The sequence below is a fragment of the Meleagris gallopavo genome, chromosome 7, assembly GCF_905368555.1.
Source record: "Meleagris gallopavo chromosome 7, MGAL_WU_HG_1.1, whole genome shotgun sequence".
In the NCBI taxonomy this organism is placed as follows: domain Eukaryota; kingdom Metazoa; phylum Chordata; class Aves; order Galliformes; family Phasianidae; genus Meleagris; species Meleagris gallopavo.
Window position 1 is genome coordinate 23,030,870 of NC_139410.1, and position 20,931 is coordinate 23,051,800.

A 20,931-nucleotide genomic window follows, 5' to 3' on the forward strand; every position below is an offset into this window, starting at 1 on the left:
AGACCCACGAGGTCATCCAACACCTTTGTCTTGCAAAGAGTTCCATCCAGCCAAGTTTTAAATACCCCATACACTGAAGCTTTGGGAGGTTTTATCACAGCTCACTGTGTTTCAAAGAAGTTCCCCCCCCCCCCGACATTCTCATGCTAATTTTCCCTTTATTCAAATACCTCCTCCAGTATATACTACCCTAAATAACTCCTTTCCATCCTTTATGTTTGTAGCCTTCATAAGCCTGAAGACTTATGTCCGCCCCCACCTTAGTCATTGCTTAGCCATGCTAAATATATTTAGCTCTTTCAGTCGTCTCTCAAGAAAGATCAGTGGAAACATACATAACAAAAATTCTAAGAAACTATGTCGTTTTGAGTCTTTCAAAACTTAAAGAAATGTTTCAAATATGACGTGTTTACTTTTTTTTAATTAAAAAAAGACCAGAGATTTTATCTTTTTTCATAGCCTTTAAGTAAATAAATTATTGTCTTCCTGACTCTCGACCTGAATTTAAGAAGCATCTTTAAGAGCTGTTAGCTCCTCCCCTCAGTCCCAGTTGACTTCAAATCCTAATGACACTGGAGTAATTGGACATGCCTGAAATGCCAACTATACATGTAAAATTTGCATTACTAAGCAACCTGGAAATAAACGTGCAGTTAGAATCAAAGAAGGAATCTAGTACAACTTTGAATAGTACTCTGAGAGGTAGTTAATAACACAGCAAGAGAACAGTGGTAACTTGTCTAAATATCTGATTACACCTCTTCTAGATATCAACACACAGATTTCAAGAATAACAAAATGAAATCATTATTACTAAAATACAGATCAATTTTATTCAAATCTCTAATACAGAGAATTCTAATAGAAATATGTATTATTACTTTTCTGTTTGTTTTTTAAGACATTTACTTAAAACTATTTGTTACCTCCTTGTCCTCAGACTTGGTATTATGTCATAAAAACAATAGCAGCTTCTTCTGGTATTATACAACACTGCAAATTCACATGGTTCAATTATAATCATTTATTAATTGGTATTGTTAAAGCATCTCTAAAGAATCTCTCTGAAAAAAAGTAAAAGTTACCTCATACGCATCCTTGATGCATGGAAAAGCTACCCCAATTTGTGGGTTACATCTTCTATCATAAGCATAACGCACTATAGCTACTACATTCAACTCATCCAATGCTTGAACAAAGGCAGAAAAAGCAACTGCTGCATTCTGGAAAAAGAAAAAAATCATACAAGTTCTCATCAGTCTGCTGAAAGATACTTTCCACAGTGAATTCAACAGCACTTTCAACTAAACTTCATGTTCACAAAACTTCTTTTTTTTTTCTTAGCGTGAGAATTTTGAAAGCAAAGAAACAAAGTTCAAATCCTATCACGAGAGTGGGTCCACTCAAAGCTGAGCATCAGCTTTAGATTCACATGTACCACCGTTCACACTATCCATGAAAAGTTCCCAGAAACATTATGAGACAAACGGAGAAAAGTCAGACCCTTAATCAAAGTTCTACAGTGATGCTCTTACTTCTCATGTTTAAAATAATTTGGAGGTCTGTTCTAAACAGCAGAATGGTCTCCGTGAAAATGAACTTAGTCACCAGCTCCCCATGCCCCTGCACAAACAATATTTACAGGTTTCTCATTATTCATGAGACAGGGTATTCATTTGAGGTCCAAACTACGTTTCATTTTAATGGACAATGGTACAAGACTATAAGTTGCATTTAGAATGCTCCTGTTTTATCAGCGCAGAAAGAAGGAACGATGTCAAGCACCACTGCTTTCTTTTCTATTCCAGGGCAAATTGACCAAGAAGGCCAATGGCATCCAGGCTTGATTAGAAACAGTGTAGCCAGCAAGAGCAGGGAGGTGATCATTCTCCTGTACTCAGCTCCCATGCGGCTGAGTAATGTGTTCAGTTTTGGGCCCCTCACTATGAGAAAGACACTGAGGCCCTAGAGCATGCCTGGAGAAGAACAGCAAAGCTAATGAGGGGTCTGAAGTACAGGTTTTATGAGGAGTAGCTGAGGATACTGGGATTATTCAGCCTGGAAAAGAGAAGGCTTAGGAGAGACCCTGCTGCCCTATACAACTACCTGAAAGGAGATAGGGGTTGGCCTCTTCTCCCAGGTAACTAGTGGCATGACAAGATGGAATGGCCTCAAGCTGCACCAGAAGAGGTTCAAGTTGGATATCAGGAAAAACTATTTCTCTGAAAGACTAGTCAGGGGCTAGAATGGGCTGCCCAGGGAGGTGGTTGATTCACTATCCCTGGAGGCATTTGAGAAACATGTAGACACGGTACTGAAGGGACATGGTTTATTGGGCAACATTAGTAGTAGGTGAATGGTTGAATTAGCTGATCTTAAGATGTTTTTTCCAGCCTTTATGATTCTATGATTCTTTGAAATCACTTTCAGTATTAAATTTGAGTTCATCTTACCTCATCATCTTTCGCTGCAAAGACCTTGAGAACCTGGTTGCCCATGTAACAGTGCCTCTGGATCTACAGATTGAAATAGTCAGAGATTAGCTTGATGTAAAACAAATGTTATTAATGTACTCAGACCAAATAAATTACTGAACGACCAAAACATTACTCAAGTGAGAAACCAAAGAACCTAACCACTGTGCATAGAGGTTAAGGCTTTGTGTATGTTCCATATTTCCATTTTTCACTCAGTGTTGATATTCAGTCATATTCTGCAAAATATTCCCATATCCCTCCTATCAGTTGGCAGGAATAAGAGGCTATGTTACTCGTAGCTATTGTGAGTCTGGAAAACATCCAATAATAAGTCAATGTGAAAAGCCACAGTAGTTACCAAAACACCTAAACCTAACTGGCACTGTGCTACATCTATTCTATTAAAATTTTGCTAGCAAAAATAAATGAAAAAGGAACTGAAGAAAGTCACATCCTTAACTAATAAAGCTAGTTTAAGAGCACTGTGTAGCATTTACAACTGCACTGGCAAAGCAGCACTTCTGTTAGCAGAGTGTAAGCTGCTCATGAACATGGCTGACTGAAAAAAAGAAGTGTCATTACTGGGCAGTGCTCCAATAACCAGAGCTGCAGAGGCTGAGACACACCCAGAGAAACACTGCAATAGTGGAACAGTTGTCAAAGCACGCATGTCACACTAGTGAAAATGACCTTTCCTTGTTAAAGAAAATCCCACCAAATTATATTAGCTCCAAACTACACGGAGTTTCATCATTTAGCAAATTAGCATGATGCTGTTGAAGTCAGTGACAACTTCGACCACAGCAGATCTGTTTAACGTATTACAACACAATTCCTGAACTCATTTACTCTGCCTTCAATTATTCTTTGCCCTTCTGTCTTAAAAGGCTCAGGCATTTGTATGTTTCATATAAATATCTGAAATGTGCATCACTGTACCTTTTGTTTGCCAAAGAAATGGGTCCTTTATAATATTTTCAAGTATTATTTTTTGTTTTACACAGCATTGCTTATAAATTAAAAATCAAAGTTTAAGCGGCCTCTGATCTTTTTTTCCTGAGGGATGTGAATAACTAAGAAAATAATACGAGGTGGTTCTATTCCTTCTTTAATTATGAATTCAGAGCTGTTCCAGTTTCTCTAGTTATCTTTTCTCCAGTTTTTTTTTTTTTAATTATTTTTTAATAAAATTAAAATAAAACATACATTTGAATTGTGTTGGTAACACAACTTCAAACAATAAAATTCAGGAGCCAAAATATAAGGAAAGCAAATGTCTTGAAAATTCTACTCATAATTGAAAACTTCCTGATATCATTATCTGTACAATATAATTTTAATCCTACCTAATTTTAAATCTCTCTAAATAATTCTAATCTGCTGAGGTATATCTAACTACTAATGTGCTTAAATACTCTCAATTCTAGTTACAGGACCAGAGCATACAATATTTAATACGTAATTTCATTCCTGTTTGTCGTGAAATTCATTGTAAAAAATTTCAAAAGCAGAACATATTTTGTGCATTGAAAAATACAGAAAGTTCTTAATTCCTTAAGGCATGCTTATGTGATTAAAAAAAACAACTATTCCTGCAATAAATTACATGGAGGCAGTTTGGAAGTATTACTGCACTACTTGACCAACAGGGGAAAAATAACAGCATACAAAAGGACTGCTCACTTAGAGGCACGACACTTCTCAGCTGCTTTCAAGTCAGTTTCTCTTTTTAGTAAAAGAGATTTCAAGTTGAAATAGGAGGCCAGCTAAGAAAATGCTGCACATGGTACAATACATCTTACAGAAAATAACAAAGACAGTAACAGTAACTATTAAGATCAGAGAAAGATACAAAAAAAAAAAAAAAAAACCTCTCTTGTGAAACTTGCTGTCTGAACAGAGGGCTTCAACACGTCAGATCCAGTTTTTGGTACTGTATTTAGCAGCTCCCATTATCTCCCCACCTCAGCCAATTTAGAGTGTATAAGCTCAAGCACAATGCTTCTCCTTAAACAATCACTTTCAGTGCATGAGTTATTGTGCTGGGTTTTTTTTTTTTTTTTTCTGAGCAATTTTACAATCTGAACATCCTTAAGGAACAGCCAGGTTACAGGTCTTATTTAGGCTGGATTCTCATTTTAATTCACCAATGTAACTTTCTGGCTTTTTCAGTCAGCATGCTTTAGACCATCACATTGCAGTAGTCTAACAATATCTCTAGAAGTACACAGGGTCTTCTGTGCCAACTGTACAGAAATGTTTAGTTGCATACAATAGGGAGACACCTTCTGCAAAACTTACTCTTTTCCCATCAGCATCTTTCCTTCTTGGTAAAGCTAATGATTGCTCAGCCTTTTATCAAGGGCTCTATTTTGTACAGGCAGTGAGACTTTTCAAAAAGGAGCAAAAGGGCTAAAAACTTCCAGAACAGAAGGTAGAGCTACCCTATGGTCTCACTTCAGCATTGAGTGTGAAAAGGACTGAGTGCTGTGAACTCCGAGATGGAGTAAAGTTTCAGTCACCCTGTGCAATATCCTGGAAAAGAAAGAGCAAAGGCAGCTTAGAACTTCTAGGAATTAATGGCACACACTCCTGTGCATTCTTGTCATGTATTGCATTTCCAGGAGGCTTTGTTAAGCCTTTATCTACTCTGCCCTGGTAAGGCCTCATCTGGAGTACCGTGTCCAGTTCTGGGCTCCCCAGTACAAAAAAGACAGGGATCTCTTGGAAAGAGTCCAGCGGAGGGCCACAAAGATGGTGAAGGGCCTGGAGCATCTCCCCTATGAAGAAAGACTAAGTGAACTGGGTCTGTTTAGCCTTGAGAAAAGACGACTGAGAGGGGACCTGATCCAGGTTTATAAATATCTGAGGTGTGGCAGCCATAGTGGTGAGGCCAGTCTCTTTTCAGTGGTACATGGAGACAGGACGAGGGGAAACGGACATAAGCTGCAGCACAGGAAGTTTCGCACGAATGTGCGTAAGAACTTCTTCACGGTGAGGGTGACGGAGCACTGGAACAGGCTGCCCAGGGGGGTTGTGGAGTCTCCTTCTCTGGAGATATTCAAGTCTCGCCTGGACGCCTACCTGTGCGACCTGGTGTAGGGAACCTGCTTTGGCAGGGGGGTTGGTCTCGATGATCTCTAGAGGTCCCTTCCAACCCCTACAATTCTGTGAATCTGTGAAGTTTTTCCAAGTAAAACAGATGTATCTGTAGCATTAATTTTGTCACATAAGTGCATCTATTCACAAACACTGAAAATCTCCTTGGGATACAGAAGGCTTTTCAATGATGCTACCTTCATCTTAGCTCTGTGAACTCTCTGCTACACTTAATTTTTATTACAGAAACCAGAAGAAAGCTACCATTTGTAAACTAATCCTTATGGAAATGAGAAGGAATGCTGTTAGTTCCCAGGCTTTCTTTAACATTCCTATAATGTTAAGGGAGAGGTTTCTTGTGTTTGAAAGTAAAAAAACCACACTCCTGGCTGGGGAAAGTCCAAGGCTTCTGTTTTATCCGAACAAAAGAGAAATTCATCTACTCTTGTAGATCAGGCATCACTGTGTAAGTTAGTAAAATGAAATTAAAACTACAGCATATCCTAGTCACTTTGTGGAGATTGAGGTCAGTGGCTCTTGCTTCACTAGAAGGAAGAAAGGCCATATTTACAGATATCTCTTCTTCACAAGACTATATACTGCTTGCATTTCCTAGAATCTACTCCTCTATAGTTGGCAGCAGGTGCCCCATTCCCAGTTTTGGAATTGAGTACACCACCATAATATCAACAAATTCAAACCAAAATCAACTGTCTGTAGCAACCCAGTAGATTGAATACGTTTAGTACTGTACCTGAGATGATCTGCTGAATCCCAGGACAGAAAAACATTTTGCTTCAGTTTTGTATTTCATTTGCTCTTCATCTTCTTTGGAAAAAGGAACTATATCACTCCCATAGCGAAACCCTGGAAAACAAGAGAGGAGCATCTGGTAAGCATATGGGCCTACAATTCTATCACTGAAATTAGCTCTCTGAATATTTAACAATGCATGCATACCCCACAGCTACATTCCACACGCTCATCAAATTACTTTTCCTGTTAACAAAAACGCACACACCCTACAGAATCATTTTTTACTTCATGAACGGCAATTGCACTCTTTGTAGATCATTTTACGTAACTGCCCTTGCAGAGGGCAGAAAAGATAAAGAAACTGAACGTCTTGCCTAACAAAATTATGATCATAAAATAGATTTAACAAATAGACTACAACACTCTCTGCAAATGTAATGAAGACAAAAAAAGTATGGCATAAATCAGAAGAAGGAAATGACATCACAAGGGACTCAGAGAACAAAATGTATTAACATTGGTAGTGAGATATACCATCATATAGTGGAAAAAAAAATCAAAACATCTTTGTATGCCTAAGTGGTCTTTCTATACACTTCTATTTTAATTCCCATGCCCTACATTACAGGGATACCTAGATAAAATAGGAACCTGTTTGTTTTTCTGTACCAATTGCTCATTTCCCTTCCTGAAGTTAAAACATCCTCCCTGTATCATCATCACATTATTATACTGTCACAGACTACGGGCTGTATATCTTAGGTGAGATGAAAGCAGAAGGAACAGAAGTACATCTCTGGATGAAAAGCCTATATGCATACAAATTTTTTGGAAACTGAAAAGCAAACAAGCAGACATAACAAGTGATATTTTGGTATGGGTGTTTCAAATGCAAAACATTATCTAATTATGCCATTTCTCAAAATGTCCATGGAAGTTTAAGACATCATCTGCTCTTTAAGAAAAATATAATACCACTGATAAGAGAAATTCTTAGTCTCTTTTGTTCCTATTGAACTGTTCACAACATTTTTTCTTTGTTATTAGCAACATCCCACAGCTTTTCACCAGCTGGGGCAATTCAAAGACACCAGCAAAGAACAATTTTAAATGCTTCAAAATATTCACTATGATAGGTGGATTTTTAAAAATACTGAAAGTTTTGAAATAACAGAGTACTCAATTTTACCTATCATTTGTATATACGTAGATATGTATTTGTATATATGTAGATTTGTATTTGTATATATGTAGATATATATGTATATAATCTGTCTCGTACTGTTTGGGGAGCATTTTTATCTGCTATTTCTATAAAACACTTCTACTACAATTCAAAGAGGTTAAATTAAAAAAAAAACAAAGCACAATATGTCCACGTTTTTAAGTTTATTTACATAACAGCAAATTCTATTCTGTTATCTGAATAGCTGTGCCCCTTTTAATTAATACTCTTGTCCCAATTATGTGGGTCAAAAAATGCAATCTGGAAAGAATTATTCAATAACAAAATCTAGAATCACACACACACAAAAAAAATCATGCATTTGCTTAATTTTATTTTTTAAAAAGTAGATTACTTCATACGGCTTCCAGGACCTTCGGTTCTCTCAGGAATTTAATGCACTTAGAAAGAAACACTCTATATACCACTATTCCATATCACACCTCTTGTGGAATTCGAGGTTAAGCTAATAGAATTGTTTTATATTCTGCAGAATATGTAGAGCAGTTGTTTATCTAGGAAAAAAAAAGTGCTATGAAAATATTCATATGTTACATATGTTATCAGTACCACTGGAGATTTGAAAAAAGTAAAGGTAACACTACCACTGACTACAGAACTGAGATTGTCTTCCACACTCTACTGTTTAGGAAACTGTAGTCCCCTCCAAGTTCCAGCTGGTGCTATTAGTACTATTCTTCCTACTACTAGGAAGAGTAAGAACTTTCAGAATATGCAAAGACAGACACAGCTTACATTTTTAAATTACATTTATACTTCCAACTACATCAGCTAAGCACTTTTTAGTTCTATAAGAGTACAGCCATTATCTCAGGTCTGCCTCCAGGATGCACACAAAGAAGTCATACCTTGAATAGTATCATCTTTTTGAACCTCTGTCTCATCATCATCATTTAAACAGTAAACGGTTTCTCTCTGCACATCTTCTTTTCTGAGGGTTTTAGCATCCACAACTGTCCAAATTTTTTTCACCTTCTCTTCTGTGAGCTTTATATCCAAATTTGAAGAAAAGGAACATTTAATGTTTCAACTGGATCCAGAACTCTTACCATAACATGAATGAAAGTCTTAGACCAAATACTAAGTAATATTGCCAGTAAAAGAGAGCCCAATCACACATCCCTGACTGCTACCATAGTGCTTCCAGCACACTGTTTCATCCTTATGAGAGCCATCATTCAACTTTATCGTATAGACTGCATACTTGCTGTGGGTACTTGTTAAAATCATGGGCTACATCATTTGTGGAAGTCACCCAGCTTGTCATTTATTTTACCTCCTTCACTCACGTACTCTTGACAAAATATTAAGGTGTACATTAAAGGTAAAAGACAACACTCATTCAGCTTGTTTGCCTGAGTTAGCTGTCACATTACTATATAACAGCATAAAAAAAACCCCACCCTGTCTTACTACAGCTTCTCCAAAAAGCAGAAGACACAAGCTGCATCGCAGGACTGGGCAGGGAAAGAAGGAAAAAATATACAAATGCAATCAAAAAACATTTCCTGACTACGGGGAAAGAAATATGCTTTCTTTCTTCTTTGAAACTGACAGTGAACTTAATAAATGAGAAGAAAAATGTAGAACTGGGTAGAAAACAGAAGAATGGCAATAGATACCATAAGTCTGTTTCTAGCTCTGCTCCAGCTGCTATATGACCTTGGGCTAGCAACTTGGTTCACCCTGCTCACTCACAAGGTTACTTTGTTATGTATGTAAACACCTTTGGAAGGGATTCTTACTGTGAACTCATACAGGCTCTGGAAGAATATTCCAACCAAAAAATATTTGTAAATATAAAAAAAAATGATGATCCTGCAGACAGCTCTCTCAAGGCTACACGTTTGTCCTTCAAAAAAATCAGATATATTTCAACTTCTTAATGCGCCTTGATGCCTTACTGTTCTGATCAGACTCTTAGTCTTGGATTCTAATAACAAATCAACCAACCTCCATCTCACCAGATTCGTCAATACTGCCATGCTATATACTAACCTACTTCTTCAGTTACTGGAATTTTGCACAATTTTTGTGTTTTAATATAATTCTTAGCACCTTGTGAAAGACCAGAAGAAAATACAAGGGAAACAGACTGTATATAAGCTCTGTCCAACAGTATAAAGCAAACAAGTTGAAAATACATCTTTCTCAAATGTGAAATAATAATAGATACAACTTGAAACAATAACTGGTGTAACATTTACACTCATCATTTTACACACAAAAACATGCCTAAGAGTTAAGAGATATACATTAAATCTCATTGAGCTGCAGACGTTTCACTGATACCAGATGGAAAGCTTCCCACAAGTGCAGCATTCTTAATCAAGTTCATCAACTTCAATACTGTTGGGTCACAGCATAGATGGCAATTACTTCTATTTATGTGTATCATAATTTTTTTTTTTTTTTTAACCTTTAAGGATAAAATTTGCAGCTGCACCCAACTGGTTGCTAACATACAATAAAACATATGATTTTATGGACTTACTGCTTTGTAGGCCACAATCCTTATAGACAAATTGGAACCAATAGTTAACTGGCATGACCAAGGTGCAGATCTTCTTTCAATTTTCTTAAACATTGCAAGACGTTCCAGGCTCTCTCTAAATAAAGGAATCAAGAAGACAGTAATGAACTCTTTGGTGAACAGTAATAAAATATTACAGACAATACACTTTCTTCAGGGAGATGCAGGAGCCCAATTGTTTCAGCTTAAATGGCATGAAGCATTAGAAAATAAACTCTATGAATAATCTTGTCATTAACCATTGTCAGAAGAGAGAAGGAACAAAAGGGGTGGCACAATAGATTATTCCCATCTTGAGTCTTCATTACAGTGTGACATTAGGGCATAAAGACAGTACTATAGGTCTTATGAGGAAACTACACAATTGCTTATTAAGCATTTTACATTTCTCTATGCTCAGTCAATTAAGGCATGTAGTTAGCTGAACAACCTAAATTAGAAAAGGCTTCTCCAAGTGGTGAAATGTTTTCTGCAGTGGAAGGGAAGAAATAAATAATCCAGCTTCAATTAACGTGACTTTGTTTGTGTGGTAATTAACTTCTGACTTTTTTTTTTTTTAAACACAGTGCTAATGAACTCATTCTTTTCAGAGCATTCAGCTAGAATGAAACAAGTTACTTCAAATATTTCTAGCCTAAACAGCATATGTGCAAGTTCATAAAATACAAGAAAGGGAATTTTAATGATCTCATACCAAAAAGTGTTTATTCAACTGAACAAATTTAAGCAACGGAGTCCAAAATTTAGAAGCTGGAAATAAAAGTGGTGTATAATACATTATCATGAAATCAAACAGGCTCAACTATTGCACTCTAGAATGGTTTCCAGCTAATGCAAACTCTATTAGCTCTTTTGCTATAAAATTCCAGTGCCCAAGTGCTCAGAAAATGTTATTTTTACTGCATGATTACACAAAATAGTGTTGATCTCCCCTTTTTCACATCATAATGAAACTCCGAATGTACCTCTGTTGATTAAAAGAGTTTGTCTAGCAGAAATTAAGATCAACTCTTAAAAACGCTAATACAGAATTTCACTTGCTCTACTCCTTAACTTTCTTAGGATAAGCAGCTTGGTTTCTTGTTTGTTTGTTATATTTGTTTTGTTTGTATTTTGTTGCAGCTGTTGTTTACTTTTTTAAAGCTCTAACAGAAGTATGATAAAAGGAGAAAATACACTGAACTTTCATAATGAGGTAAACATTAGATTTCCTTTTCCCTGGAGAAAAGAAGGGAGGGAGGAAAAAATGAACAGAAAATAGTGAGCAGAAGAGACATCGATTTAGGATTGTTACAAAGAATTTGTGACTACATCATTAAAACTACTCCAACGTATGTTCAAAGAGGAATGTGAAAAATCAAACACCTGAAAGCACCAAATGCCTAAAAATGTAATTTAAACTCAATTTTAATTAAGTCTTCCAAGCTCTCATATTTACAGAATAAAAACACTCCCTATTATCACAGGGTATTCAGTCACTAAAATGCTAGTAAATGCACATGTGTTTTAAAACTGTCTTCTCCTCTGCTCTTCAGCCATTTCTCCCAAAAGAATGGAAGCAGAAGAATCTCTTACCTGATAACTTGAATATCAAGCTCTAAAACAAGCGAAGAAAATTATCTCACTTACCTTCCTTGTATTAATAATTTATAAATAAATTTTACCAGCAGAGATAACTAACACAGGAAAACAAAGAATGTGTCTGAAATGGATTTGCACAGCTGACTCCTTAAAGCTTGATAAGCAACTTAACTGCATCTAATACCTCACATATTCTTAAACAACTAAAGCTTAAATCCATTAGCCAAATGCCTATTTATCCAACGATTTTGGATTACCCTTCAAAGTGTGGCACAAATACAGCTTACACAGTAGCAAAAGCCTGTGATAAAATACCTATATAAAGAAGGGGCCAAGCCAGCAAAGTAGCTTCATGCATATGGATTATTCCAAAGGATAAATGCCCCCCCAAAAGATACTGCTCATCTGCACAGTCTTTTGATGCAAAAACAAGGTCTTTTTTTTTTTTTTTCCCAGTAGGTTGATGCTGCTCCATAGAGTAGTATGGATTATATACACAGTGATACACATTTCAGCACTAATTCATACTACCACTCAAATTATCGTTTAAGTGGCTGCTGTTATGCAATCCAAATCAGTAGGACAGAGTGAGGGAAGGAAACTTCACAAGTAAAAAGATAAATAACAAACAACGTTAATCAAAAGGTTTGTGGCAGTTAGACAAACTAGTGAGTTACAAGAAGTCTCAAACCGAGAAACAAAGCTACCATTAAAAGCAAAATGTTCTATCTGTATCGTATCACAGATTCCAACTCTTTCAAAAACATCCTTAAAAGATCTCATTTATGGAAGCATTCCCTCAAAAATGCTGCGACAATAAAGATGGAGGGAAACAATTTCGTTAAGTTCAGATACATATTTAAAAAAAAAACCACAACATTTTTCCACCAAAATCTGCAAGCTTTTCTACTTATGTTAGAGCTACTGACAAAGTTCTACACTTGAAAGGAATGGAAGTTACAAAGTTATAAAATCTACTGACTTCAGTGAAACTGAAAGTCGTGCGACTGTCTAATTCATATAATCTTTTTGGGGAAGAAATCAGAAAGTAAATTTAAAGCATTATAAAGAGGACTAACCAAGTTTACCTGAAAGTGTAAATTTCTTCCAGCCCTCCTTCTTCATCCAAAGTATGCATCAACTTCTTCACCACATCAATGCCTTCCTTTTGCTGCGCAGTTAATCTCTTTCTTGGGAATGAGTTTTGGTGCAACTGCGAGAATATGCTGGCACTTGCATCTCCACGTCCATCAGCACCATCCACTGGAAATGGTAAACTAAGAACACAAGCAGGAGCTAATTTTCTTCTGAATGACAATAACCAACCGAAACAAAAACTGTATCAAGATTCACATTTTCTATGTCCAAAAAGCTGCATGGCTCACAAAACACAGAAATATACAAGGCCTAATTGGCATTGGTAATGTCTTGAATAGACTGCTGAAGGTCTACTGGGCATCACACTTCAGACTGCCTGTAGCAAAGAACTAGAGAGTAAAGACAATGCAGATTAAAAAAAAAGCAACAAGATTGTCATTATTTTCCTTCACTCTTTCCAGTCTAGTCTTGCTGTAATCTTAGCTTTGGGTCCACAAGTGGCTTCAATGAATTTATTAAGTCCACACTACAGCTCCTTAATGAATGTAGGATACAGGTGAAAATAAATATTAAAAATTTTCAGAAATAAAATTGCAATTTCCTCCACAAAATTGTTACTAGCAGCTATTGTTAACACTCACACGAAGTTCTGCTTTAAAAACAAGCTCTTAACAGAAGGCCTATAGTGTGCTTTTACCACCACGTGCAACAGTGAACACGTCTCAGCACAACCAGCATCAATACCAAAACAACCAAGGAATTCTTGTTTTAACACTGAAGACAGAGTCATAGAACGGTTTGAATTAGAAGGGACCTTTAAGATCATCTAGTTCCAATCCCCTGCTATATGCAGGGATACCTCCCTCCAGACCAGGTTGCTCAAAGCCCCATCCAGCCTGGCCTTACATGCTTCCACAAAGGGGATTCTGCTTCCATTTTCCAATCCCACCACTGTGAACACTTAATTTTTCAAACTCACCCCCTCTCTTCAGTCTCGCTTTCCTTTTGACATCACAATCAGGCTACCTGCATCTAAAACACTACCCCACTATTTTTCCCAGTATCTTTCTTACCTAAAAGGGATCTAGGCTGCTGCTGTGACACAATGTAGCACTGCAATGCCATGGAAAGCGCAGCAATGACAGCACTGTAGCCAAGTCCTAAGTACGGATATGCCCAAACACAGGCACAGAAACAAAGGAAAAAAATTGCATACTTTCAGAAGGACTCAGATACACAGGGATCTCCAATGAGATGCCCTAGTCTACACTGCCAGCCCTTAAATGACGTCTGGAAGGGATGGATCCTGGCTCCACCCCTTCCACTCACCCAATGCACTGCATGCATCCGAGCTCCCTTGGGTTGGCCCTGCCTTCCCACCAGGTGCTCAATCACTGGTTCAGGCTGTAAGTTAGCATTTTCACTACACACAACTACCATTTCTTGTCTATTTCTGTCACACCGTTTCCCTCTTCACTGCTAACATAGATCTTCTGTTTCCCATTTTAGACTTTGGCTCTAAGCTAGAAGTTTACCTGCAGAAGAAACTATCATTTTAACATACATTTGCACCTCATCTACCAACAGGACTAGGTTCACTGTAATTCATATAACTACATCTCTATAGAAACAAAGTACCAAATGATCACCAGATCCTACAAAATCATTATTAAGAATGGATAGCTATTTCTTTGTAAAATCACATAGTGTATAATAGTCACGTCCATACTTACAAAAATTGGAGCGAAGTTCCTGTTTTCTTCAAGTTAGCAATGATAATTTCCAGCTGATCCTCACTGACAGGACTACTAAGGTCTGTAAACAGTTCAATATGTCTCTTCTCAAATTTCTTTCCTCTTAAAATACAAAAAAATACATATTTACATGTCAAAAATACTATCTATAAGGCTCTTTTCTAATTCTGTATTTGTAAAACATACACACACACAAAATAAAAAGAGAGGAGCTGTTTTCTCTGTCATTACTCATATTTTAAGTCAATTTTAACTCTTATCTGATTCCCCTAGAACACTTCAATTCCCCAAAATTCAGGACTCTATCCCTATAACTGTGTAAATCACTAACTAGCACTAGTAGCACTGATTTTGAACAATGGAGGTACAATGTTAAGAAACACATTAAGGTTGAACTTCTACTAGAACATCAGTTCACTGATTGTCAGAAAGAATCACACTTCCAGTCTAAGTAAATTTGTCCATAAGTTTGTAACACTTGGGGTGCCAACTTTTTTCTACAGCTTATTTTCTCCTAGCACAAAATTATCTCTCACACTATGTTTATTCACAGTCACGTTAACTCCAACAGACTTTATTTTGCTATTCTGAAAAAACATCACCTATTTTTTTTTGTAAGTTATGCCATTATCTGTGTAAATTTATTAGTCCTTTCCTTGCTTTTTAACATCAGATTCACTTTATTTTTTGAAAACAGATCACAAGAAAAGTGACACTATTTAAGTAAAGCACTTGTGCCTTGTGTGATGGCATTAGTAGTCTCATCAATCTACTGCATAGCTTCCAGTTGAATCAAAGATTGTAGATTGTCCAGGGAAGCTAGATGTCTCATGGGGACAGAATTATGTAGCACATGATGTTTGTTTCGTTACTTTAAAACAAAACATTTTGAATATTTACACAGTCAGAAAGCAGGTCAGCTCCAAAGTGAAAGCTCAGAATTCTATTAAAGGCTTTAGGATACATACTTACAATGTTTCCTGCTGAAGCAAGTCCATACACACAATAATTGCATCCAGAACTAAGCAAAATTAAGGAAAATCTCTTTCAGAATATTAATCACAGCACAGAAATGTTTTGTTTACTAAACTATCCTCTGCCTTTACCCTTCTTCCAAAGCACTGACAAACATGCACTTTAAGCAACAAACATTTTGAGCTAAGTTCGCTTCAAAGATCTACTGTGCAACAGGCTCCTAGATAACCTCTGTGATTTGCAATCTTGTATCCTTCCCACTCACCTCAGTGAGGTACGAGGTCTGATTCAGAGCCCCATCCTAGCTGCCAACAAGTAGGCTCGAGTGCAACGAAAGAGAAATCTAATACATGTTACTTGGTATCCACAAACAAAATTTCCTTGTAATTTCAAAATACTTTCATCATTTTCCTCACATTCATTTACCTTCAATGCATCTGCATCAAACAACCCTTCAATAGGCTCCACTTCATCATAATTTTCAGCAGGAACGTATTTTTATCGCTGTGAGCAAATCTGCTCACCCACAGAAGACAGAACATGATTCTACTGCTAACGTACAACTGACTGGCCAGACCACACAGTTAGCTGAAATAGATTCTGCAGTCTGAAGAGAATTCACAACAATCTTGATATGGTCAGAAAAAGGAATGACAATCAAAGAAGTTAGAACAGTGTTTAAGTGAAACACAAGGGAAAACTCTTCAGACTGCTTCCTTTTAAAATGTACCTTACACAGCTAATAGAACAAAGAACTCACAATACTGAGTGACATTTGGCAATATTAGAAATGCTTAAAGTAGAGATTTGTCAGATTTATTTCTATATAGTCTGGCTTCTGGTACTTCTGCTGATATGAGGTACAGGTGAATAAGATTTCATTTGATGCAAAAGCATAAACTGAGTGCTGCAGTGCTACAATTAGAAATGCATACCTTATTTGAGGCCTAAAACTACACTGTTACCTTTGTTCTCTTTAATTAAAAGAACACTTTATTAAAGCAAGGATTTCTTAGGGCCAAAGCTATTTTTGAAAGGTTAAAAGAATGTAGGAAAGTTGCTAATCTGCTTGTGAACAAACTTACAACCGCACCGTTTAACTTAAAACTGAACTTTTAACAGCCCTTACACGTTCAGAAGCAAACCTGAGCCCACTTCACAACGCTGACTTCCATTCTTATCCTTAACTTAATCAGTTCAAGCCCTCTACAGCAAAAGGATACAGTCTGCTTGTTGAGTGCCTAGCTGAATCATATTTTGAATATCTTCTAGCAAGTCAAAATCTGGCAGCATTAGAGACCTGTGTACAGTGATATTTTGGTATTGATCCCTACTGGCGAGGTTATTCTTAGTGCCATCTGTGCCAAACAAAACTACAGCAACTTCATCTTTACTCTCAGCAAAAACCTGGGAAGAGAAAATACAAAACCGATGTAGTAACACAGGTAGGTCCATGCACACCCATGTTAGGCAGACAGCAAGCTGAACCAATTTTGAAATAATGTTAATAATCTACTTTTCAGTACTATCCTACAAAAATGTAATCCCATGGGCAGTTGGATTTAGATACAATTAAAATATTTAAAAATAAAATTTAGATACTGATTTAGATACAATTAAAATAGCAGACTGACATGAGGATATCTGGGATAAAACAAGTAAAACCGGCTGACTTGCTTCTTGAGATGAGTCCTCACTATGGGTCGTCTTAGAAATGTTGAAACATTTTAGAGAAAGTGTAGTTTTCTATCTTCCCTGGACTAAATGAAGAGCGCAAGCAATCCGAGTGCCACATCTTAGCCATAAAAGCACAGTTGAAACACAGAGGACTGTTCCACATAAAAACAGACTAATTCCTGCTTATTTCTCATTTATTTCAACGATTAATACATGAAGAAATACTGCACAGCACACAGGTGGTATTGTTTCCCTTTTGAGCAGCTTTTTACCACATTCAGAGTCAACAATACCTGTCGCTGCAGAAACTTGGTCATAACCCTCTTGGCTTGTTCCAGCGGAGACTCCTCCCCAGGAGCAGAACTGCTCATTGTGGTGCCTACGTCCAGGCACAGCACTATGGCTGACTAGAAAAGAAATATAACAAAAAATAAGGAATTCCTTTCGCTCCACTAACTGCACCACAGCCCCAGCGGGAGAGTGACGGTGCGGCCATTACCACACAGGGACAGGAAAAAAAACACTTTCCCCCTTCCCCCTTCCCCCTTCCCCCTTCCCCCTTCCCCCTTCCCCCTCTCCCCTCACCTTGCCGCCGCGCGCCATCTTGTCAGCGCCGCGGTGCGCCGCGCTCAGCGCTACCGACTGGCGCCTGGAGTCCAGGCAGCGCCACCCAGCGGCAGGGAGAGCGCGAGCGAGGCTGAGGGAAGAGGCGAGGCGGGGCGGGGCGGGGCGCCATCCCGGTCCCGCGCTGCGCTTGTGTGGGGATGGAGCCGAGGGCTTCCGGGAGGTGAGTGGGAAAGAAAAGATGGGGCGTGGCACTCATTTTTCTCCTTGAGAAGTCCGCGGTGTGTTCCAAACGCCACGTTTGTAGCCGTGGTTTTGGCGATGTGCTTCACTTTCATATCGAGCTGTGTCTGGAGTCGAAGAAATGAGCCCTTTCTCTCCTTCCCACATCACCGTGCTTTAAAAATCTTGGTTTAAGTGGGAGATGGGGCTGTTTGACGACGTGAGAAACATCTCGAGGGAAACCTATACACAAAAACAGGAATTCCAAGACGAGGCATTCCTCCTGAATGTCTCTGAGATCACAGATTCATCAGCCAAGGAAATCACACTAAGTGGGATCTTATAACCCTCCCAGTAAAATAGAAAAAAAAAAAAAAAAAAAAAGCCACCTTCCCCCTTTGCACTGCCAAATTTCCTCAGATCTCTCCAATATTCAAAGGAAAACTGACAAATCATTTCTGAAGCAAACTTTAATTCCCATTTCCTTTGGAGGTCCACAGTGTCCCTTTATAGGAAATCATCAGATGTGATTAATGAACTCTGCCTGGGGACGCTGGGGCTTTGTTAGACTTGAAGACCATTGCTGGTAAATGCTTGCCAAAATATGCTTGTGATTAATTGGCTATTTCCATTTTACAGAATGCCAGTCTCTGGGCATAAATAATAAATATGTGAAGTCTCCCAGGGACTCTGCTTGCAAGGGTGATCATCTGTAATCTCATTTGTAACAAAGTGAGACAGACCTCAGTTTCAGTGAGATTCTCACTCATTTCTCTGCATATTCTTTTTTGGCTACTCTTCTTTCCAAAAAAATAATGAAACCTGGATAAAAATGATTACTCTCAGGAAGCAGCAACAAGGGAGCTGTCTTGTTTCACTTCGCTGGATGCCTTTTCCTTTACAGCAAGAAAAATGGCTTCCCTATTTCCTTACAAGAAGCACTGTATAATCCAGAGAGTTGCAGCTGGGCCCCAGCTGCTTGTGACAGCTCTGAGCAAATGTGAATGGGTTCAGTGTAAAAGCAGGATGACTTTGCCTTTCTCCCTTTTGGAGAAACACCTGCTTGCAAACACAAGCCAAAACTGTGCTGCAGACCGACACTACTTATGATGTCTGTTTGGTAATTACTGATGGTTCCCCCAAGAGATGTATGTGTAACATGCTCTGTTTGCTTAGTTGCTTCTGTGGGAAGCACCTGCAGAGAAAAAAAACCTCAAGCACTGCTTTCTTTCTCTTAATCAAAACTAAACTTTCACTGCGAGGATCAGCTGTAACCTGCTGCAGGTCCACAGGGTTTGTTCTTTGTATGGCTATGACTCACAAATACTTAGAACATTGCAAAATTCTGTCTCTAATAAAATTAAAAATTTATAAAGATATATATATATCTTTCTGAGGATTTAACAGTTCCCATCTGTTGGTCAACCTGCTCAGTCCATTTTTATTTCAGTTCATGCTATGAAAGGGAATGAGCCTACTAGGAAACATTGGAAAATGATTGGGCTAGGAGAGTTAGAAAGCTAAACAGGAAGGATTGTATCAGATCATCCAATCTCACCTGAACAGACAGAAGAAAAACATAATCATAAGAGGTGGTAGTCAATGAAAATGTGTTGATTGATGTGTGCGCCTTCCAGCTTAGGGGCTCTGAGACTGTGGCAGCTGAATTTACGGTCTCCACTTTTCCTTCAGCCAGTTCCTTTCTCTTGACTATTCACTTAATGTACATTTCTCATGCAAACTAAAACTTCCACTGGATATAATACACTGGAAGTGGCTTTATTAGGTTCCACAGAGAGGAAAAGTGAGAAATCACAAGCCAGCTCTGTTTACAATCCATTTTCCTCATGCAGTGTTTGCTTCTCTCGATATGAGTCTAGAGCAGTGTGAATTACAATCTTCTTTAACATATGTATACCATTCTGCAAGACTGCTTCCCATCCAGTAGTTCTACCTGATGTTAGCTGTTCCCAAAGAGTGGCACATTTGTCAAAAAAGTTGTCCCTATTTTCTTTCAGAGCATTTATGAAAACTGTGGAGATAGTTTTTTACTTAAAATCTCTGCCACGGTGCTTGCCATCCCTCTCAGTTCAGTATCGTTTTCAGATTTCATAAGCATATCTTGCAACTTCAACCTAATACTTTGTGCTTGTATATTGTGAAAGAGGTTTAACTATAGAAGAAGCTACGCCATTGTCCTATAACGCAGTAGTCTTATTTAATGCATGTGATAGTCTGTGCTTTGGGATTGAATCAGGGCTGTGCACCGAAGAAGCCTTAAGACTCTTACCTCATTTGTTAGAGAAATTAGAAGACGTAAGGGGGGAAAGAAAATCTTATAATTATGTCAAGAGATTTGAAGAATGAAGTTCTCTGATTTTTTTCAGCAGATGGCATAGTTCTGATTTACAAATTGCTCAAACCTCTGTTTCTCACCAGTAGGCAGTGGTGATGTGAATCACATCTTCTTACTGCTCATTTTGAGGTACTATTCAGATCTGTGCATGTGCTGAGTACTCACAGGTGTTCACAAAAGAAGCTTTAGTTTCAGTGCAGAAAATGCCTTATTATGCTAAAATTCTGGAAAACAAAACAAAACAAACCAAAACCAAAACACAGCTCCATGGCATCTCAAAGGCACACTGAAACTTCAAAGACATTTACAGTTTTTAAAATCCTTATGTCTTTGTTCCCACGTAAAACTTCATCAAGATTTATGTCATGTGCTATTGCCAAAATATTTATGTGAGGTACTTGGATATCACAGAGGCCTGTTACTGAGAGATTGTTCTGCACAATCTCTGATCAAATAGGTTTTGGCCACGCTTAGAAGTGTAAGGGGTAAGCTAAATGTTAGGGTGGAGTATCACTATATGCTTTCACATGCTTTACCATATAAAGCCGACAAATCAGATTGCTTCAGAGCAGATATCCATAAGGAATGTGGAG

General features: G+C 37.9%; 1 protein-coding gene across 1 annotated transcript in view; it reads right to left on the reverse strand.

Moving 5' to 3' along the window:
* XRCC5 (X-ray repair cross complementing 5) overlaps window positions 1-17,924 on the reverse strand; it is a 44,649-nt gene extending 26,725 nt beyond the window's left edge. The window contains exons 1-11 of the mRNA XM_010713599.3: window positions 17,782-17,924; window positions 17,490-17,603; window positions 16,743-16,926; window positions 15,517-15,565; window positions 14,524-14,646; window positions 12,781-12,969; window positions 10,073-10,187; window positions 8,427-8,565; window positions 6,331-6,443; window positions 2,454-2,516; window positions 1,086-1,223 (exon numbers count right to left, since the gene is read on the reverse strand). Of these exons, the coding sequence (XP_010711901.3) occupies window positions 1,086-1,223; window positions 2,454-2,516; window positions 6,331-6,443; window positions 8,427-8,565; window positions 10,073-10,187; window positions 12,781-12,969; window positions 14,524-14,646; window positions 15,517-15,565; window positions 16,743-16,926; window positions 17,490-17,603; window positions 17,782-17,799 (1,245 nt within the window). The 5' untranslated portion in view covers window positions 17,800-17,924. The remainder of the gene's footprint in view (window positions 1-1,085; window positions 1,224-2,453; window positions 2,517-6,330; window positions 6,444-8,426; window positions 8,566-10,072; window positions 10,188-12,780; window positions 12,970-14,523; window positions 14,647-15,516; window positions 15,566-16,742; window positions 16,927-17,489; window positions 17,604-17,781) is intronic.
* Between the last annotated feature and the right edge of the window lie 3,007 nt (window positions 17,925-20,931).